The sequence below is a fragment of the Thamnophis elegans genome, unplaced genomic scaffold (genome assembly GCF_009769535.1).
Source record: "Thamnophis elegans isolate rThaEle1 unplaced genomic scaffold, rThaEle1.pri scaffold_44_arrow_ctg1, whole genome shotgun sequence".
Classification (NCBI taxonomy): Eukaryota; Metazoa; Chordata; class Lepidosauria; order Squamata; family Colubridae; genus Thamnophis; species Thamnophis elegans.
Window position 1 is genome coordinate 98,122 of NW_022473895.1, and position 22,845 is coordinate 120,966.

General features: G+C 47.3%; 1 protein-coding gene across 1 annotated transcript; it reads left to right on the plus strand.

The window, feature by feature from the left end:
• The first annotated feature begins 993 nt into the window (after positions 1-993).
• LOC116523550 (plexin-A4-like) lies at positions 994-22,785 on the plus strand. Its single transcript, XM_032238662.1, has 2 exons — positions 994-2,175; positions 22,519-22,785. Exons 1-2 carry the CDS (start codon positions 994-996, stop codon positions 22,783-22,785), a joined length of 1,449 nt encoding a protein of 482 aa, XP_032094553.1.
• The last annotated feature ends 60 nt before the right edge of the window (positions 22,786-22,845 follow it).

Consider the following 22,845-nt stretch of genomic DNA (forward strand, 5'->3'; position numbering starts at 1 on the left):
CCCAAGTCAGCTACTTGGTTTCCATGCCTAAGGTAGGACTAGAATTCATAATTTCCTAGTATTTGGCCCCAAATCACTCAGCCGGCTTTTGGTGCCTAAGGCAGGACTAGAACTTATGGTCTCCTGCTTTCTGGCCTGGCGCCTTAATCACATATGAACTGTTTTCTCCAATGTTCTCCAGTATGAAGGCCTTCAAGTGCCTTCAGCTTTCTTAGTCAGCAAGTCATTTCATTCCATTTCATTCATTTATTGAATTTCTAGGCCGCCCAATCCCGAAGGACTCCGGGAGGCTTACAGAAATGAAAATTATTAAAAAGAATTAAAACAATGAGACACAACAAAGTTAAGAAAAAGCACAACATACACCCAATCAGAGAGGGGCCGGACCTCAATCAAAAGGTCAACGGCCCCAGGCCTGCCGGCAAAGCCAGGTTTTAATAGCTTTGCGGAAGGCCATGAGAGTGGATAGGGCCCGGATCTCTGGGGGGCAGCTCATTCCATAGGGCCGGAGCGGCAACAGAGAAGGCCCTACTCCTAGGTGTCGCCAGCCGGCATTGTCCCGCTGAAGGCACTCGGAGGAGGTCCACCCTGTGCGATCTTATTGGTCTAAGGGAGGTATGTGGCAGAAGTCTGGGAACCAAAGTCTCAGACATCTGGTGAAGGACCAGGTTGGAGAAGGTGGTTGGGAAGATGCAATGCTGAGTCCCTTTTTGCTGTTTTGACATGAGTCGAAATGTTTGCTTATTCTGGTTTCGGATGCCTTCCTTCTCCCTTTTGGCCAAGGATAAGTCTGATTTTTTTTTTGAATTATCGAACCCGTCTTGAAGGTCTGAATAGGAGGGGGAAGGAAATGCTTTTCAATAATGGTCTCTCTCTCTTTTTTCTTCTTTTCCTTTAGGATAAGTGGTACCCCGGGATCTGCACTCTGGCAACCTCGCTGATTGTTCACCACGTCGCTTCCAAACTAGGAGTACAAAAATACTTTTGGTCATCATGTCGGGAGACATGTGGAGATGGACCTGCCTCGGCCTGCATCTCGTCTTCTGCACTGTGGGGCCATCTTCGGCCACTAGGCAGCTGCCCTCTCACCCAAAGAAACCTTTCTTGACCTTCTCCTCGGAGGCCACCGAGATCTCCTTCAATCACTTGGTGGTCGACAAAAGGAAAGGATCTATTTACTTGGGGGCTATCAACTGGATCTACAAGCTCTCCGGCGACCTGGTGGTGGAGGCCCGTCACGAGACGGGTCCGGATATCGATAACCCCAAATGTTATCCTCCTAGGCTGGTCCAGCCTTGCAACGAACCGTTGATATCCACCAACAACATCAACAAGATGTTGCTGATTGACTACAAAGAGAACCGGTTGATCGCTTGTGGCAGTTTATATCAGGGGATCTGTAAACTCTTGAGATTGGATGATCTGTTTAAACTTGGGGAGCCCTTCCACAACAAGGAGCACTACCTCTCCGGCGTGAACGAGAGCGGCTCGGTGTATGGAGTCATCGTTTCTTACAACAACATGGATGACAAGCTCTTCATTGCCACTGCAGTCGACGGGAAGCCCGAGTACTTCCCCACCATCTCTAGTCGGAAGCTCCCCAAAAATTCAGAGGCGGAAGGAATGTTTGCCTATGTTTTCCACGACGAGTTTGTGGCTTCCATGATCAAGATCCCGTCGGATACGTTCACCATCATCCCCGACTTTGATATCTATTATATCTATGGCTTCAGCAGTGGTAATTTTGTCTATTTTTTGACCCTTCAGCCGGAAATGATTTCTCCGTCGGGTTCCACCACCAAGGAGCAAGTCTACACCTCGAAACTGGTCCGCCTGTGTAAAGAAGACACGGCCTTCAACTCTTACGTCGAGCTGCCGATTGGCTGCGAAAAGAACGGGGTGGAATATCGGTTGTTGCAAGCCGCCTATTTATCGAAGGCGGGATCCATCTTGGCTAGATCTTTGGGGATCCTGCCGGAGGACGATGTCCTTTTCACTATCTTCTCCAAGGGGCAAAAGAGGAAGATGAAATCCTTGGACGAGTCAGCCCTTTGTATCTTCCTCCTGAAGAAAATCAACGACCGGATCAAGGATCGTTTGCAGTCCTGCTACAGGGGAGAAGGCACGCTGGATTTGGCTTGGCTCAAAGTGAAGGATATCCATTGCAGTGGCGCAGTAGGTCTCACTTCTGGCTAGATTACAAAAATATCAGGAAATATTATTTTAGCTGGCTGAATTTTGGATTTGGATTTTGGATTTTATTGTATTTATATGCCGCCCTTTTCCCCCGAAGGGGACTCAGGGCGGCTCACAACTCAAATCAGGGAAGTGGGGTACAGACAAAAAAGAAAGACAAAACATAGCAATACATAATTTAAAAACACACAACAGTCACACCATTCGAGACGGGGGCAACAGCTCTTTAGCCCCAGGCCTGTCGGAACAGCCAGGTTTTAAGGGCTTTGCGGAAGGCCTGGAGGGTGGTGAGGGTTCGAATCTCCACGGGGAGTTCGTTCCAGAGGGTCGGAGCAGCCACAGAGAAGGCTCTCCTCCGGGTAGTCGCCAGTCGACACTGTCCGGCGGATGGAATTCGGAGGAGGCCTAATCTGTGGGATCTAATCGGTCTAGTGGAGGTGATTGGCAGCAGGCGGTCTCTCAAGTACCCAGGTCCAATACCATGAAAGGGCTCAAAGAACTGAAAATCCAGCCCAGGTTTAGGGAGAGGTTGGTGACGAGTGGGTTTTGTGAGTTGGGAAAAACATTTAAGAAAAAGCTTCTCTTGAATATGGATATTTTATTTGTGTAAATATCCATAGCAATTTGATTCCTGATTTAGTCGCTCTCATGGGGTCCTTGAGCTTGGTGGTTTATAAACTTCACCCCCTTCTAGCACTGATGATGTTACCTAGTTGGGTAATGAAATGTCTGCAAGAAAACAAGCAAGCTCAGAGAACACCAAAGACGCCACAATCCTCCTCCTCATTGTCCTCCTCTTCCTCTTCGAGCTGTTTGGACATCAACTCCCAGAATTCCCCTCTGCTGGCTAGGGAATTCTGGGAGTTGAAGTCCACACAGCTCGAAGTGGCCAAGATTGGGAAACGGTGGTTTAATCAATATACTACCCTTGTTATCAAAACAGCAGTAACCAGAGACAAAGAAGCAATAAGACGAACAAAGAATATGGGGAATTCTCGAACTATTTCATCTTTTCCCTACTGATGTTTGAAAACAAGCGGCAAAAATCTAGTTAGGATGCAAAGCAAGTTGTGCACAAGAGATTGTCTCATTCTTCCTGCCTCTCTCCGATCCCTCAGATGATACAGTGCACAAAGCAAAAATAAATTGGTTTTAGACCCGAGATTGCAAACAGAGTAATGGATCATATCAAGGTCTTTATTTTGATTTCCTCAGATGGGAAAAGCTTTGCATGATCGGCATAAAAATATTGACATTTTCTTGCGTGATGTACGGTACTCAGATAGTGGGATATTTTTGTGGGGACCGAAGCCCCTACATCTTAAAGCAGGCTGGCCTGGGGAATTCTGGGAGCTGAAGTCCACATACCTTAAATGAGGTTGAGAAATATAGCTCTAGCTAGCAGAGCCATTATGGGCCATGGGCAAAGCAGTGTACTGGGCCTCCTATGACAACTACTCATAGGAATAAAACTATAAATGATCGACAAACATATATTTGCATGTCAGTATTAATAAAAAGGGGCATGGTGGCTCAGTGGCTAAGATGCTGAGCTTGTCGATCAGAAAGGTCGGCAGTTCGGCGGTTCGAATCCCTAGCGCAGCATAACGGAGTGAGCTCCTGCTACTTGTCCCGGCTTCTGCCAACCTAGCAGTTCGAAAGCAGGTAAAAATGCAAGTAGAAAAACAGGAACCACCTTTGGTGGGAAGGGAACAGCGTTCCTTGCGCCTTCGGCATTGAGTCATGCTGGCCACATGACCACGGAGACGTCTCCGGATAGCGCGCTCTTCGGCTTTGAAACGGAGATGAGCAACGGCCACTAGATTCAGGAACGACTAGCACATATGTGCAAGGGGAACCTTTACCTTTAATTAATAAAAAAAATGCAGTAAAATGTAATTTGTTGCTGTATTTATATGATAACAAGGTGCATTGAAAGGTTAGCATGCCCAGATTAATATGGGCCCCCTATGCTTGTGGGGCCCGTGGGCATGTGCCCATCAGGCCCATGCATTAAGACAGCCCTGCATAGCCAGCATAAATAAAAATAATATTTAATCTTTTGTGGAATTTATCTCATGCTCTGGGCTGCCTCGTAGAACTGGTAGAACCATGGTGGTGTGGTGGTTAGATTGGGCTAGAAAAGAGAGGGCTGAAAAGCACTGTGGAGCAATATATAAGCTTAAGTGCTATTCCTATTGCTATCTATCATCTCTCTGTGGTAGCGCCATGGTTAGAACATAGCAAACTCTGCCCACTGCCTGGTATTCAATCCTGACTAGCTCAAGGTTGACTCAGCCTTCCATCCTTCCGAGGTGGGTAAAACGAGGACCCAGATTGTTGAAGGCAATAGATTGACTCTGTAAACTGCTTAGAGAGGGCTGTAAAACACTGCAAAGTGGTATATAAGTCTAAATGCTTAGAGAAGGCTGTAAAGCAGTATATAAGTCTAAATGCTTAGAGAGGGCTGTAAAGCAGTATATGTCTAAATGCTTAGAGAGGGCTGTAAAGCGATATATAAGTCTAAATGCTTAGAGAGGGCTGTAAAGCAGTATATAAGTAAATGCTTAGAGAGGGCTGTAAAGCGGTATATAAGTCTAAATGCTTAGAGAGGGCTGTAAAGCGGTATATAAGTCTAAATGCTTAGAGAGGGCTGTAAAGCGGTATATAAGTCTAAATGCTTAGAGAGGGCTGTAAAGCAGTATATAAGTAAATGCTTAGAGAGGGCTGTAAAGCGGTATATAAGTCTAAATGCTTAGAGAGGGCTGTAAAGCGGTATATAAATCTAAATGCTATGGCTAAGTGCTATTCACTTAATGATTGCTTCATTCATTTAATCATTGTTGCATTCACTTATGGCTCTTGCATTCATTTAACGGCCACCACATTCATTTAACGACTGCTGCATACAATTAATGACGACTACCGCAAAAAAAAGAGTCATAAAATTGGGCACAATCATGAGATGACCCGTTTAATGACCCGTGTGACTTACAGCCATCATTCCAGGCTCAATTGCGATTATAAATCGACACCTACTGAAAATTGTATAATTTGTGTAATGCTAAACAAGTTACAGCTTTGGCCTCCGTCGATCCCTTGTAGTTCTTGGCTGCCAGCCTGGAACCATTCAAAGTTCCAGGGGCACTGAAAAAAAGGAGCGACGACTGTTTTTCACACTCATGACCATCTTCACACTTACCAGCATCCCCGTGGTCACATGACCAAAATCCAGATGCTTGGCAACTGATTCATATTTATATCCTCAGCCCTGGTGCCACAGTGGTGAGACTACAGTATTGCAGGCAAATTTTGTCCCCTGCTAGCAGTTCGATCCTGACAGGCTTGAGGTTGACTCAGACTTCCATCCTTAAGAAATTGGCAAATGAGGACCCAGATTGCTGGGGGCAAGAGAGGCTGACTCTGTAAACCACTTAGAGAGGGCTGCAAAGCACTGTGAAGCGGTATTTAAGTCTAAGTGCTATTGCTATCTAGCTATCATCTATCTGTGGTGGCGCAGTGGTGAAAATGCAGTATTGCAGGCAAACTCTGCCGACTGCCAGGAGTTCGATCCTGACCGGCTCAAGGTTGACTCAGCCTTCCATCCTTCTGAGGTGGGTAAAATGTGGACCCAGATTGTTGGGGGCAAGTAGGCTGACTCTTTAAACCATCTAGAGAGGGCGGCAAAATACCGTGAAGCGGTATATAAGTCTAATTGCTATTGCTATTTATCATCTCTCTGTGGTGTTGCAATGGTTAGAACACAGTATTGCAGGCAAACTCTGCCCACTGCCTGGAGTTCGATCCAGGGTTGACTCAGCCTTCCATCCTTCCCAGGTTGGTAAAATGAGGACCCCGATTGTGAGGGGCAATACGCTGACTCTTTAAGCCATTTAGAGAGGGCTGTAAAATACTGTGAAGCCAGAGGTGGTATTCAGCCGGTTCAGACTGGTTTGCCTGGACCGGTTGCGAAAACTGTTGGGTGGGCCTGCCCCCACGCCCCAACTCTGTGCCGTCCTATTTGGGCACATGTGCAGAAGGCACACATGCGAGCAAAGCACATGCACGGAAGAGGCACGTGTGAAGCGAGTGGGCGCGCCGAGTGGGTGGGTGGGGGTGAACCGGTGGCGACAAAACGTGAAACCCACCGCTGTGTGAAGTGGCATATAAGTCTAAGCGCTATTGCTGTTGCTAGAGAACCATCTTTCTTCGTCGGTTTCATGAAGGGAATGTAAACCGTCGGAGGCCCAGATCCGCTGCTGTGTTTTGTCCCTCTGGCTTCCGGGGGAGACGAGAGCCAGAGGGAAAGAGGCTGAGCCTGAAATATCAAACCGCGACTTTCAAGGAACGAGTTGGAAGACTCTTCGCTGCCGATTCGGAGCAGCAGCTGTGACAGTACGAAGCAAGCCAGGGGGAAAAAAAGAAGCCGGCAACTCCGCCGTGCTGTGCTGTTGGCGCAGCAGCTGGGAAGAAGAGTCTGGGAACTGGGGCAGCCTTTGCACGAGTCAGATTGCAGCTGCTGCTACAAACTGTTGCAGAGACAAAAGATTGGCAAGAGGCTTCCTGCAGAACAGACTCCTTTCAGTTTAGACACGGCCAGGGAGCCCTGGTAGCCAAGGTTTTCGGGGTGGATTCGAGCAATCTGCTAAAACAACGTTTTTCGGCCGTTCAGATGGGTGGGCTTCCACTCCCAGGGTTCCCCCAGACATCAGGCTTTAAAGGTGGGCGGACGGTGGCAGCGATTCGCTTAGTAACCGTGGCAAAAGTCATACAATCAGGGCATGATTCAGTCAGTTGTTTTGCAGTGGAAATGCTGGTTTCAATTCTGGTCATAAATTGAGTATTACCTCCCTCCCTCCCCCCACTCTCACTCCCACACTCCCTCTCTTAAAAATGGAATGTGGAAAAATCTTGAATTAAGAGAGCAACAGAGGTCATCTGTCTGCTTGCCTGTCTATCATCCATCCATCCCATCCATCCATCCGTCCATTCCATCTATCCCATCCATCCATCCATCCCATTCCATCCATCCCATTCCATCCATCCATCCATCCATCCATTCATCCATTCATCCATCCCATCCATCCCACCCATCCCACCCATCCCATCCATCCATCCATTCCATCCATCCATCCATTCCATCCATCCATCCATCCATCCATCCAACCATTCCATCCCTCCCATCCATCTATCCCATCCATCCATCCATCCCATCCATCCATCCATCCATCCCATCTATCCATCCATTCATCCATCCATCCATCCCATCCCTCCCATCCATCTATCCCATCCATCCATCTATCCCATCCATCCCATCCCTCCATCCCATCCCTCCATCCCTCCATCCATCCATTCCATCCATCCCTCCATCCCTCCATCCCATCCCTCCATCCCTCCATCCATCCATTCCATCCATCCCTCCATCCCTCCATCCCATCTATCCCATCCATCCACCCTCCCATCCCATCCCATCCCATCCCATCCATCCATCTTCTATCTTGACTGGTCTATTGCTGTCTTAATTCTAGACTTTTTTACTTTTCATTTTTAATGTCTGTCTGTCTATCTGTCTGTCTGTCTGCCTGCCTGCCTGCCTGCCTGCCTGCCTGCCTGCCTGGATGACTCTGGCCCCGTTACTCTCTTAATTCTAGTTTGTTTTACTTTCCATTTTTAATCTCTCCCTTTCTTCTCCCTCTCTCTCTCAAGAGGGGGTTGGAGTTAATCCTCAATTTATGACCACAGATAGAACCAGAATTTCCACTGCAAGACAATTAAGAGAATTATGCCTGATGTTATGACTTTTGCCAACATTATTAAGGAAATCACTGCAGTTGTCCTATGGGCTAGGTGGCCCAGTTGCTCTCTTAATTGTAGATGGAGAAGTCAAAAGGCCCCTACCTGACAGGCCATGTAGAGCATCCGGCTGGGAGGGGATTCAAACCTGGGTCCTCTCCCCTTTCTAGTCTAGCCCCGTCACCAATGAACCTCATTGGGGCAACTTTGGGTTGAACCACTTGCCAAGCATCCGAAGTTTGATCACGTGACCATGGCAAGGCTGCAACCGTTGTAAGTGTGAAGAACAGTCATGTCACTTTTTTCAGTGCCGTTGTAACTTTGAATGGTCACTAAATGAAAGGTTGTAAGTCGAGGGCTACCTGTCCTTTCTAAGAGAACTGCCTGGATGTTTGCACAGTTAAGTCGTGACTTTTAAACACAGGGTTAGTGTGTAGGGTGCACTACACGCTACTACGTGGTGGCTCAGCGGCTAAGACGCTGAGCTTGTCGATCAGAAAGGTCGGCCATTTGGTGGTTCGAATCCCGAGTGCCGCGTAATGGAGTGAGCTCCCGCGACTTGTCCCAGCTTCTGCCAACCTAGCAGTTCGAAAGCATGTAGAAATGCAAGTGGAAAAATAGGAACCACCTTTGGTGGGAAGGGGACAGCGTTTTGTGCGCCTTGGCGTTGAGTCATGCCGGCCACATGACTACGGAGACATCTTCGGACAGCGCTGGCTCTTCGGCTTTGAAACAGAGATGAGCACCGCCCCCTAGAGTCGGGAACGACTAGCATATATGTGCGAGGGGAACCTTTACCTTTACACAATCTGTCTGGTTTTTACTACGTCGGTCCACTCTGTAGATCTCCGAATGTTTCTGCCAGCAGGGAAAATCATGTTTCCAATTTGTCTTAAGGCGCTGCAGAGGCAAACATTTTGAGCCTCTTTAACTGGTTACCCCCCACCCCAATCTTCCTCTTTCGAACATTCCTGGGTCTTAATTCCTTGTTTTACTCCTATTCCAGTTTACACAGCTTGCTGATTGAGGATGAAGCCCCCCGGGGCACTAACTGAGGCTCCTCTGTCTGGGCTATTTTGAGCAAACTCGCTGCCCTCCAAGCAAGCCCAGATTAACTCATCTCTTTATGCTTTGGGGACAGAAGAGCCCTCCCAGACGGAGTGGATTGATGTGGGTCTGTGCAGGCTGTGAGTCGGCTCCGCTTGGGAGAATCATAGAACATAGATGCCCCAAAGGGGCTTTTTTCAAGAGGCAACTGGTCTTCTTTCTTTTGAAGAAGTTTCACTTCTCATCCAAGAAGCTCCTTCAGCTCTGGCTGGATGGTGGGGAATGGAAGGATTAGTATTCCTTGAAGACGCTGAGCTTGTTGATCAGAAAGGTCGGCAGTTCGGCGGTTCGAATCCCTAGCGCCGCCTAACCGAGTGAGCTCCCGTTACTTTTATCCCAGCTTCTGCCAACCTAGCAGTTCGAAAGCAGGTTAAAAAATGCAAGTAGAAAAATAGGAACCACCTTTGGTGGGAAGGGAACAGCGTTCCGTGCGCCTCTGGCATTGAGTCATACCGGCCACATGACCACGGAGACGTCTTCGGACAGCGCTGGCTCTTCGGCTTTGAAACGGAGATGAGCACCACCCTCTAGAGTCAGGAACAGCTAGCACGTATGTACGAGGGAAACCTTTACCTTTTTAGAGAGTTGTCGAGGTTTGTCTGTGTGCCTTCTAGGTCACCTGAGTAGTGTTCCTGGTTCCTTGTAGCCTGCAATTTTTGTGGAAATTTGTTCACACTCCCACACCATTCCAAGGGTGTTCAGCCCAAAGTGGCTAAAATCTGTGGGGACACTCAGTCATCTAGATCATGGTTGTCCCAAAGGTGCTTTTTTCAAGAGGTAACTGGACTTTCTTGCTTTTTCTCTTTGAAGACATTTCGCTTCTCATTCAAGAAGCTTCTTCAGCTCTTGGATGGTGAGGAATGGAAGGATTGATACTCCTTGCAGACAGCTGGCTGTTTGCATCCTGTCTGAGAATCCTTGAGGCCACTTGGAGGTTTCTCTGTGTCCTCGAGGTCACCTGAGTGATGCAAATGGGTGGGGAGCCTTTGTGGAACCGCTGAAAGGACTGCGTTGTGGAGTTGTGCTTCCTGCTGGATGTTTTCTGCTCTGGCATTTTTCAGTGCCGTTGTAACTTCGAACTGTTGTAAGTCGAAGACAGTAATGGGTCCCTACCGGTTCAGCCCTGTTTGGCCGACCTGGTAGTGGCATGCTGGCCTGGGTCGCAGAGCCAGCAGCGACCCAGGCTGGCCATGTATCTGAACCGGTTCCCCAGTCGCCGCAGTCACTGCCGCCGTCTTGTTTTTGAGTTCTGTGCCTGTGTAGAACAATTTCCTTTGAACTGTGCATGCACGCACAGAGCGTATCCAGCGTACGCAAAGCACGCCCACGAGCGAACCGGCAGTAACGCCGACTATAACCCACGCCTCGTCAAGGACTACCTGTATTGGAAGACAGCTATCCTGTCACGCCAGTCCTTCTCTTCGTTAGACTTAGGCGTACCCAGTTCCCGCAACCGTTCATTGTACGATGTTGTCTCCAGACTTCTGTTCATTGTTCCTTCACTCATTCTTGTCGCCGACTTTCCCCCAGGGAGACCGCAGTTGGAGAAGTGGATGAGAAGAAGCTGGGAGTGATCTAGTGGTGCGGATCCCATCGCAACCGGTGCGCTGCTAACAGGGCCTCATGTCCTGGTCAGGCATGTGCGCTGCACGCACCTGCGTACGCCACCGCCCTGCGACACCCAGCTGCTCGGCAGTGGTGTGCATGTGTGTGCAATTGGCCGGTCGCGTTATAAACAGCCATAGAAGGTGGGCGGGTGGGTGGGCCAAACGAGCCACCATAGTGGTACGGTGGCCGCTGCTGCCGGCTACTACTGGTATGCCTGTATCGTGCCGTATTGCCTGGAGCCCACCACTGGAGTGATCCCGTGCTTGATTCTCGGTGTGTGTGTGTTGAGCCTGCTGTCCTCAAAGAGCTCTTGACGGATCACTTAGGGAGTCCAATCTTGACCTCCGATCTCCTGGGCTGCCTTGCGGCTTTGCAACTTTGCAAGATGGCCGGCCAGCGAAATGAAAAAAGAAAGAGGAAAGGTCAAAGGACGAGAGTTATTGGAGAGTTGGCATGCCGGGGGCAGCGATGGTGAGGCTATTCATAGAGGGGATTAGAGGCTATTTTAGGCAGGGCTGGCCTCGGGGTCAAGGCGCAGCCCAGTTGGTACAATAAGGACTTTGTTTGGGAATGCGGTAATGGTCTTGGATGGGTTTCACTTCTGTCCTGGGGCCAAGTCCCTTATTTGGACCCACAATTGCAGAACCCACAGGGAGCTGGATAATTCCTTTTCTTTCTTTCTTTCTTTCTTTCTTTCTTTCTTTCTTTCTTTCTTTCTTTCTTTCTTTCTTTCTTTCTTTCTCTCTCTCTCTCTCTTTCTTTCCTTCCTTCCTCCTCTCTCTTTCTCTCTTTTTTCCCTTTCTTTCTTTCCTTCCTTCCTCCTCTCTCTTTCTTTCTTTTTCTTTCTTTCTTTCTCTCTCTTTCTTTCCTTCCTCCTCTCTTTCTTTCTCTCTTTTTCCCTTTCTTTCTTTCTTTCCTTCCTTCCTCCTCTCTCTCTTTCTTTTTCTTTCTTTCTCTCTCTCTTTCTTTCGTTCCTCCTCTCTCTTTCTTTCTCTCTTTCTTTTTTCCTTCCTTCCTTCTTTCTTTCTTTCTTCCTTCCTTCCTTCCTTCCTTCCTTCCTTCCTCCTCTCTCTCTTTTCTTTCTTTCTGTCTGTCTTTCTTTCTTTCTCTCTTCCTTTTTCCCTTTCTTTCTTTCCTTCCTTCCTCCGCTCTCTCTCCTTCTTTTTCTTTCTTTCTTTCTTTCTCTCTCTCTTTCTTTCCTTCCTCCTCTCTTTCTTTCTCTCTTTCTCTTTCTTTCTTTCTTTCTTTCTCTCTCTCTCTCTCTCTTTCCTTCCTTCCTTCCTCCTCTCTCTTTCTTTTTTCCCTTTCTTTCTTTCCTTCCTTCCTCCTCTCTCTCTCTTTCTTTTTCTTTCTTTCTTTCTCTCTCTTTCTTTCCTTCCTCCTCTCTTTCTTTCTCTCTTTTTCCCTTTCTTTCTTTCCTTCCTTCCTTCCTCCTCTCTCTCTTTCTTTTTCTTTCTTTCTCTCTCTCTTTCTTTCGTTCCTCCTCTCTCTTTCTTTCTCTCTTTCTTTTTTCCTTCCTTCCTTCTTTCTTCCTTCCTTCCTTCCTTCCTTCCTCCTCTCTCTCTTTTTCTTTCTTTCTGTCTGTCTTTCTTTCTTTCTCTCTTCCTTTTTCCCTTTCTTTCTTTCCTTCCTTCCTCCGCTCTCTCTCTTTCTTTTTCTTTCTTTCTTTCTTTCTCTCTCTCTTTCTTTCCTTCCTCCTCTCTTTCTTTCTCTCTTTCTCTTTCTTTCTTTCTCTCTTTCTTTCATTCCTCCTCTTTCTTTCTCTCTTTCTTTTTTCCTTCCTTCCTTCCTTCCTTCCTTCCTTCCTCCTCTCTCTCTCTCTCTCTCTCTCTTTCTTTCTTTCTTTCTCTCTCTCTTTTCTTCTTTCTTTCCTTCCTTCCTTCCCCTTCCTCCCTTTCTTTTCTTCCATATCTCTCTTCCTTCCTTTTTTTCCCCCAGACTGCAACTAATTATACCTGTATCGACTTATGCCCATTTGCTTAAAAGCCATTTGAAGTTGCAATAGACCCCCCACCCCAAAAGCTATTTACGACACGATTTTGAAATTGTGACTTCTCTCTCTCTCCCTCCCCCTCTCTCCCTCCCCCCCTCTCTCTTTCTCTCTCTCTCTCTCCCCCTCCCCTCCCTCCCTCTCTCTCACACACACACCCACCATGGTCATTTTGAGGACTGCTTGGCAACCAGCCACATATGAAGCCAATTTGCAGTGCCCCACAATCACATGATCACAATTTACCCATTTTGTGAGAAATCAACATTCACTTCCAGTTTCCAGCAAACAGATTCCCCTGTTAAAAAAATACAATGCTTCATTTAACAACCTTAGCTTTGCTTATGATGACGGCGTTGCTTTACAGCTGCTGCATTTCCTTAACAACCATGGCGGAAGAGGTTATAAGCGTGGGTCGGTCACACGGTGACCCGCTTTGCAACTCTCACATGACTTACTACCTCAATTACGGTCATAAACGAAGGACTAAAAGTCTAGGGTTACGCCTGGCACTATTCCTAGATGTAGTCAAAAAATTCAAGATGGTGGGAGCTTAAAAGCCCCGCCCCTAAAGAATAGGCGGAGCTTCATTTGCTGTGTTGATAAAAAAAAATTTGGCTGTGTCCCACACAGACACTGCTTTTGATCCATCCTTTATTTTCTCATAGCCCGATTGACGTTTCCCCATTTTCAGTTTTAACTTCCTTTCTCGTCTTAACAATTTGGTCCTTGGTGACGGATCCGTGATCCCTGGATGAAAACTCACACAGACACACAAAAAATATGATTGCTTTCTGTTGTGGTTTCGATTTTCTAAAAAGCTCATTTATTTGTGTGCGTGGCGCGGTGTTCAGGAGCCCAAGTTACAATTTTGACTGGGAAACAAAATAATAATTATGCTAATTGCTCCTTGGCAGAGGGAACGCTCTGCGCTAGGTTTCCTGACGCACCTGGGCTGGCGCTGAGACGTGTGTGCGAATTTCACACCCACCGATCCAGAAGTGGGGTGGGACCGGAGCGTTTTGTGTCTTGAGTGGCATTAAAGAGAGAGCTGGCAATGACCTCTCTGCTCCTCCTTTCGTGTCTTTTTCATTGAAGACATCTGAAAAAAACCCTTTTGTTCAATTGGAAAAGTGCAACAAAATATTTCCAATAAATAGAAATAAACATCGGTGAGCCTAGAAGTGCAGATGGTCTCTGTTTATATATGAGTTTGTCCTCTGAGTGTTGGTGTGAGCTGCCAAGGAACTAACAACACTCCCACCAACACTGATAGAGGAAGTCAGTGTATTGTGTATTTAAATAGAGAGCAAACCCTACTAGCACTGATGATGCCACCTAGTTGGGTCATGAAATGTCTGCAAGAAAATAACCATGCTCAGAGAGCATGGAGGATCCCACAGTTCTCCTCTTTCTCCTCCTCCTCTCCCACTCCCTTCTAGCACTGATAATGTTATCTAGTTGGGTAATGAAACGTCTCCAAGAAAACAGCCAAGCTCAGAGAGCATCAAGGACTCCACAGTCCTCCTCTTCCTCTTGCTACTTCCCTTCACTCCTTCTTCACTCCCTTCTAGCACTGATAAGGTTACCTAGTTGGGTTATGAAACATCTACAAGAAAACAAGCATGCTCACAGAGTCCCAAGGATCCCATAGTCCTCCTCCTATTGCTATTCCTCTTCCTTTTCTTCTTCCTCCTCCTCCTCCCCTTCTCCTTCTCCCCCGTTCCTCAAACCACATTCCCTTCTAGCACTGATGATGTTACCTAGTTGGGTCATGAAATGTCTGCAAGAAAACAGCCAAGCTCAGAGAGCACCAAGGACCCCACAGTTTAGCCCTGAGCTACAAATATTCTCTCCCATGTCCTCCTTTTTTGTCTGATTCAGACCAATTTGGAAGAGGTCATAGGCTAAGAATATCTTTTATGAGGATGCAGAGATTGAGTTCCTCCATTGAAATGGAGGAAGGAGATCATCACGTTAGCCGAAGGTTCATTTCCCTCTTCATAAAAATGTGGGGATTCCAATGTGGTTGAGTATTTTGTCTTGTGCGATGGCCAGTCAGATGCTTCTGAATTGATTACAAGCAGAAGATACCCAAGAATATGAAACACAACACCTTTCCAATGTGTTCTTTGTCGCCCTTTCTATGAAGTTGGCATTAAAGATCTGTCGTTCAGAGGTGGTATTCAGCCGGTTCTGACCGGTTCTGGAGAACCGGTCGTGGAAATTTTAATTTGGAGAACCGGCCAATACCACCTCTGGCTGGCCCTGCCCCCATCTATTCTCTGCCTCCCGAGTCGCAGCTGATCAGGAGGGAATGGTGATTTTGCAGTATCCTTCCCCTGGAGTGGGGAGGGAATGGGGATTTTGCAGTATCCTTCCCCTGGAGTGGGGAGGGAATGGAGATTTTGCAGTACCCTTCCCCTGGAGTAGGGAGGAAATGGGGATTTTGCAGTATCCTTCCCCTGGAGTGGGGAAGGAATGGGGATTTTGCAGTATCCTTCCCCTGGAGTGGGGAGGGAATGGAGATTTTTCAGTATCCTTCCCCTGGAGTGGGGAGGGAATGGAGATTTTGCAGTATCCTTCCCCTGGAATGGAGAGGGAATGGGAATTTTGCAGTATCCTTCCCCTGGAGTGGGGAAGGAATGGGGATTTTGCAGTATCCTTTCCCTGGAGTGGGGAGGGAATGGAGATTTTGCAGTATCCTTCCCCTGGAGTGGGGAGGGAATGGAGATTTTGCAGTACCCTTCCCCTGGAGTAGGGAGGAAATGGGGATTTTGCAGTATCCTTCCTCTGGAGTGGGGAAGGAATGGGGATTTTGCAGTATCCTTCCCCTGGAGTGGGGAGAGAATGGGGATTTTGCAGTATCCTTCCCCTGGAATGGAGAGGGAATGGGGATTTTGCAGTATCCTTCCCCTGGAGTGGGGAGGGGATGGAGATTTTGCAGTATCCTTCCCCTGCCATGCCCACCAACCACGCCACCCAAAACATGCCACGTCCACCAAGCCATGCCCACAGAACCGGTAGTAAATTTTTTTGAATCCCACCACTGCCCCACCTCTCTCTGTTCCACCAAATTTCCCTACCCCCCCCCGTTGTATTCATGCTCTCATTCATCGCCAACTTCCACATCTTGGATGAGAGGTTTCTACGGTTGGCATAGAAACCCTCAAACATCATGTCCTTTCTCCTGATATTGGCATGAGCCTTTTTCGCTGCCTTTTTTGTCTATGAAGTCAGGCTCACCAATTCCAGGGATGGGTTCCGACTTCTTTTGCTGCCAGTTTGCTCAGGGATGCGCTTCAGGGGCCGCGCACGCTTGATGCGCACTACGCAAGCATGCAGAGTAGGCTAAAAACTGAAACAAGAAACAAGATGCCCATGGCATCACCAATAGAACCGGTTTGGGGGTGTGGCCAGCCAAGTTACTACCTACTCATCCAAACCGGTCTGAACCGATAGGAACCCACCTGTGACCCATGAGTGTGCATCAATGCTGGCCATATCCATTTGTTTTGAGGTTATGTACCTGCACCCTGGTTCCATTTTGGTTCAAGGAAAGCCCATCTTCTTTGTACAGATTTATGTTGCTTTTTCACCATGATGCAAAAAAGATGTTGAGATAGTGGTGAAATTCCAAATTTTCCCCCCTATCGGTTCTGTGGCCATGGCTTTGTGGGTGTGGCTTGGTGGTCATGTGACCGGATGGGCATGGTTTGGTGGGCATGTGACTGAGTGGGCGTGGCTCGGTGGTCATGTGACCAGATGGACATGGCTTGGTGGTCATGTGACTGGATGGACATGGCTGGTTGGTCATGTGACCGAGTGGCGTGGCTTGATGGTCATGAGACCACATGGGCGTGGCTTGGTGGTCATGTGACCAGATGGACATGGCTTGGTGGTCATGTGACTGGATGGACATGACTTGGTGGTCATGTGACTGAGTGGCGTGGCTCGATGGTCATGAGACCACATGGGCGTGGCTTGGTGGTCGTGACCGGATGGGCATGGCTTGGTGGTCATGTGACCAGATGGACATGGCTTGGTGGTCGTGACTGGATGGGCATGGCTTGGTGGTCATGAGACCACATGGGTGTGGCTTGGTGGTCATGTGACTGTATGGGCATGGCTTGGTGGTCATGTAACCGGAAGGCCATCTCAAGCAGCCACTCACAATACATCAGCAACTAGCTGGGGAATTCTGGGAGTTGAAGTCTACACATCTTCAGGTGGTCAAGGTTCAGGTGACACACCCTAGTCTAGACGTTGATGGTTTCAGGTTTATTGGACTTATGAAGAACGGTTGGAACAAGAAGCATTTCTGTGAAAGCTACCCTGGCATTCTTCACCTCCCACCTGCTAATTAGCACTTTGAGGATGATCTCTGGGACTCGTTGCTGAGATCCTTGGTGCCAACAAGAACTCGGGAGTACCAGCTCCTCTCTTGCATTATCCCAGCAGGCTGTCCAGATCAGGGCTCTCCAAACTTGGTCACTTTAAGACTTGTCGGCGTGGCTACCTGAGGAATTCTGGGAGTTGAAGTCCACAAGTCTTAAAGTGGCCAAGTTTGGAGGCCCCCCTGATGGACGCTGATGCCTATAAACTTTGCATCAGGTAGATCAATTCCCATGCATCCTACCTGTTCGTCGTAAGCCCTTCTATTTGTGTTTCTAATTATCCAATCACTCAAAACCAAGAGTCCTCAGCTCCCTGGAAGAGCATAATTAGTATAATTAGTTCAAGAAGATGGGTGTTCCTCTCTCCAACATTGCCTCTTCCTCAACATGACGCTACTCTTCTTGAAGACTCTCTTCTCCTACCAAGCGAACAGGAGCCATCGTCTCTGCAGTTGGAAGAAGTTGTCGCAGCCTAGAGAATCTTACTAAGCATCTACAACTTGACCACCGTTTCAAGGAAATAAGTGGCTTCCGGAGAGCCAAATGGTGTCCTGCTCATTCACAGGCACACTTAACAGGTGTTTATTAGCAATAGCAATAGCAATAGCAGTTAGACTTATATACCGCTTCATAGGGCTTTCAGCCCTCTCTAAGCGGTTTACAGAGTCAGCATATCGCCCCCACAGTCTGGGTCCTCATTTCACCCACCTCGGAAGGATGGAAGGCTGAGTCAACCTTGAGCCGGTGAGATTTGAACCGCTGAACTGCAGATAACAGTCAGCTGAAGTGGCCTGCAGTACTGCACCCTAACCACTGTGCTACCTCGGCTCTTCTGTTAATGTTATTAATGTCCCTGTTGTGGCTCGCCAGCGACCAGCAGAGCTGGCAGCAGATCCGGACAGTGAGGAGGTTGGGGAGGAACCTGGGCCAGTCCTGGAGTCTGGGGAAGGCTCTGAGGAGGGCTCTGTGTTGGAGGCAGAGAGGGGGCCAGAGCCCTGTGCCAGTTATCAGCTGCCTTCGAAGTCAGACATCAGTGAGGCAGAAGAACAGCTGGAGCCTGTTCCCAGTGTGCACATGCACAGAGCTGCCAGACGAAGGGAACAGCTAAAGAACAGGGGTCGACTTGGGAGCAAAGCCACAGGTGGACGGTGAATGGCCCCTCCCAGAGGAAATAAAAGAGGAGCGAAAGGGGAGTGGAGGAGGAGACAATTAGTTTGCTTAATTAGACTATTGGTTGGTGACTATTGTTTAGGAATAGGGACACGATGGCTCAGTGGCTCAGTTTAGCTAAGACGCTAAACTTGTCGATCAGAAAGGTCGGCAGTTCGGCGGTTCGAATCCCTAGCACCACGTAACGGAGTGAGCTCCCATTACTTGTCCCAGCTTCTGCCAGCCTAGCAGTTCAAAAATACAAAAAATGCAAGTAGAAAAATAGGAGCCACCTTTGGTGGGAAGGTAGCAGCGTTCCATGTGCCTTCGGTGTTTAGTCATGCCGGCCACATGACCACAGAGATGTCTTCGGAGAGCACTGGCTCTTTGGCTTTGAAACGGAGATGAGCAGCGCCCCCTAGAGTCAGGAACGACTAGCACATATGTGTGAGGGGAACCTTTACCTTATTCTTTTTTTTTTAAAGTTTTTATTAGGTAAACATTAAAAACGTTGGACACAGTGCGACGTTTCTGGCATAGTCATTTCCATGGAATTTTTTTTTAACCTTACAACAATAACAGTTAGTATCCATTATGTAGGTATGCGTGGCCAGTCAAATTATCTACACATTAATCCCTTTACCTTATTCTTTAGGAACAGGTTAAAAAAAAGCAGCTTCTAAAAACACTGGTAGGAAATCTGATTTCAAATCACAGCCATAGATTGATATAAATTAGGTAGACTTTTCTGCTGCAGATGTATTCAAGACCTCTGGGCTAAACGGATATGTATTTTCTCCAAGGAAGAATGGGAAAAACCAATAATGACCTTGTTGTTTTTATATACGACATGCAAATGATGCCAAAGGGCAGTTGGAAGCGCCAGAGAATAAAACTTCTGTCCCTGCAAGAAATGCAATTTTTTCCCCCTTTAGGAAACGAAAACATTTTATAATGCACAGTGTCGGTGATATTTTTGCCTGGAGCCATGTGTTGGAAAGTGTGATTGTAGCAAAGGCAGGCCTTGAAGTTTGCGGTGCATTAAGATTCTCCAGGTCTCTGGAAACCTGAAACTGGTCCTTTGATCTGGGGCTGGTTGTGCGCGCGTGTGAGTTTGTGTAATAAAACGAGGAAAGAAACCCCGAATAGCCACAGACATGAAAGCTAATAAATTTGAGGAACTCAGTTCTGTTCCTGCCTAAATTACATCTGAATAAAAAGCCTCTTAGCTCCAAGGTTAAAGTTCCTCTGTTGGGACTTGGAGATGTAAAATAACAGCCCGTAAAAATCTTTGCATGACTGACACATGTGAAGGTCGAGGAGGACCCAGTTCTAAATGCCAGTTTCTCCTCTGCCTTCCCTTATGGGGATGGAGGTCTGTTTGGATAATGCGATGCATCCTTACCAAGCGTATGTCTTGTCAATGAAGCTTCATCATTATTCTATGTTCTATGTTCAACCTTCAGGGCTCTCAAGGATCACCCATGTAGATCTCTCTCTCTCTCTCTCTCTCTCTCTCTCTCTCTCTCTCTCCCTCTCTCCCTTTCACTTTCCCTTTCCCTCCCTCCCTTCCTTCTTCCTCCCTCCCTCCCCCCTCCCCTATACACTCTCAATTTCTTTCCTTCTTTCCTTCCTTCCTTCTATCCTTCTTTCTTTCTTTCTTTCTTTCTTTCTTTCTTTCTTTCTTTCTTTCTCTCTCTCTCTCTCTCTCTCCAATACACTCTCTCAATTTCACTCACTCATTCACTCTCTGTCTTTCTGTCTGTCTATCTTTCTTTTTGTCTGTCACTTTCTCTCTCTCTACAATACACTCTCTCAATTTCACTCTTCTTCTTTCTCTCTCTCTCTCTCTCTCTCTCTCTCTCCAATACGCTCTCAATTTCACTCACTCATTCACTCTCTGTCTTTCTGTCTGTCTGTCTTTCTTTTTGTCTGTCTGTCTCACTTTCTCTCTACAATATACTCTCAATTTCACTTACTCACTCTTTGATTTTCTTTCTTTCTTTCCCTTCCCCTTCTTCCTTCCTTCCACCCTCCCTCTCCAATATACACTCAATTTCTTTCTTTCTTTCTTTCTTTCTTTCTTTCTTTCTTTCTTTCTTTCTTTCTTTCTTTCTTTCTGTCTGTCTGTCTGTCTGTCTTTTTCTCTCTCTCTCTCTCTCCCTCCCTCTCTACAATGCACTCTCTCAATTTCACTCACTCCTTAACTCTCTGTCTTTCTGTCTGTCTCTCTCTCTCTCCCTCTGTGTCTCTCTGTCTCTGTCTCTCTCTCAGTTTCACTCACCCACTCACTATCTCTGCCTTTCTCTCTCTCCCTTCCTCTCTTTCTTTAGCTTTCTTTCTGTTTCTCTTTCTGTCTCTATCTGACTTGTCTCTTCTCCTAGAAGCTGAAATAAGCGAAAGACTAGTTTTATTACCGGGGTGGTGGTGGTGGTGGTGGTGATGGGGGAAACGAGAGGGGAAAAGTACAAATCTCTTTATTAGGATTTCTTGTGAAAATCATGGGTTTTGGCTGTGTTTAGTTATCTGAAGAGGTATGTTTAACGCAGGTTTTAGCAGCAGTGGAGGCATATGGCAACATTTGCTTCAGGCAAATACGCCATCTTGTCTGGCTCCTCAAATACTACTATTTGGCCAAGTCTGTTGTTTTTTTAAAAAAGCTTTGTGCACCAGTCATTGCTGTGAGGTGGGCATCCGTATATAAATTATTCAAACATCTAAATAAACAAGCAGATATACTGTTTACTAAGTTGTGTAGGAGGAAGAGTGGCAGAATCTGTGAGGTGGAGTGAAGAGAGGGCTCAGCCTAGAATTCCTACATAGCCAGAAACACAATCAAACCCTCCTTGAGGGCTGTTAACCCTTGTCTAATTCCCACCAGGTGCTGATTGTGAGTTGAGTAGATTCCTGTGCAGAGACTTTTAGCAATAAATCAGCTTAGTTAAGCCTTCATATGCAGACCTCATCTTTCGTGTCTTGACAGTTTGCGCATATTCATCGGGGAAAAAGTCACCATGGTTTTAATTCCTGCCCGGCCTTAACAGAATAATGGAGTTGAAAGGGACCTTGAAGGTCTTCTAGTCCAACCCCCTGCTGAAGCAGGAAACCCAATACCATTTCAGACAAAGAGCCGAGGTGGCGCAGTGGTTAGGGTGCAGTACTGCAGGCCACTTCAGCTGACTGTTATCTGCAGTTCAGCGGTTCTAATCTCACCGGCTCAAGGTTGACTCAGCCTTCCATCCTTCCGAGGTGGGTGAAATGAGGACCCGGATTGTTGTTGGGGGCGATATGCTGACTCTGTAAACCGCTTGGAGAGGGCTGGAAGCCCTATGAAGCAGTATATAAGTCTAACTGCTATTGCTATTGCTAAATAGTTGTCCAATCTCTTCTTGAAAACCTCCTGTAGTGGAACACCCACAACTTCTGGTGGCCAGCTGTTCCACTGGTTCATTGTCCTCGCTGTTAGGAAGTTTCTCCTTAGTTCTAGGTTGCTTCTCTCCTTGATTAGTTTCCATCCATTTCTTCTCGCCTGCCCTCAGGTGCTTTGGAGGATAGCTTGATTCCCTCTTCTTTGGGGCAGCCCCTGAGATATTGGAAGATGCTATCATGTCTCCCCTAGTCCTTCTTTTCATTACAGTAGACATACCCAGTTCCTGCAGCCAATTTTTCATATTAGATTAGATTAGATTAGATTGTTTATTTGTATGCCGCCCTTTTCCCTGGGGGGACTCAGGGCGGCTCACAATCCAAAGGAAGGGGGGGAAAACAGACTTTTACATATAAGACAGTACATGATTAAAACGCAACATTCATACCATTCGGGTGGGTTACAGTCTTTAGCCCCAGGCCTGATGGGATAGCCAGATTCTAAGGGCTGTGCGGAAGGTCTGGAGGGTGGTGAGGGTACGAAGCTCCACGGGGAGATCGTTCCATTGGGTCGGGGCTACCACCGAGAAGGGTCTCCTCCGCGTGGTGGCCAGTCGGCATTGGCCAGCGGATGGAACTCGGAGGAGGCCTCAGCGATGAGATCTAATGGGTCGTGTGGAGGTAATCGGCAGTAGGCGGTCTCTCAAGTACATATGTTAAATAGCATTTGATGGAATAGCAGCAAGAGAGTTTTGATTCGAATAGTTTCTTAGAACAGAATAAATCTACTTCCTTTAAACATCTTGGATGTAGCATAACTTGGTCCAGATTCCTTAATGTTCCCCAGTGGGCTTGACAAGACCTAGAATTCTCACGTAATATTGTCTGTACTTCCCTCCTTCTTTGTCTTAGCTGTTAACCATCGATGACAACTTTTGCGGTCTGGATATGAATGCCCCTCTCGGAGTGTCCGAGATGGTACGAGGACTGCCCATCTTCACCGAAGACCAGGACAGGATGACCTCCGTCATCGCCTACGTCTATAAGAACCATTCGTTGGCCTTCGTGGGGACCAAAAGTGGCAAGTTAAAGAAGGTAAGACTGGCATTTTGTGAAGTCATTGATTGTGGCGCGCCGCAAGTCGAATTTGTTAATGGTCTTGAACCGATGGAAGGATGAGCTTCTAATTTTCCAAGGATTGTCGTCGTTTTTGGTGAAGCTTTGCTAGTGGTTTGACGA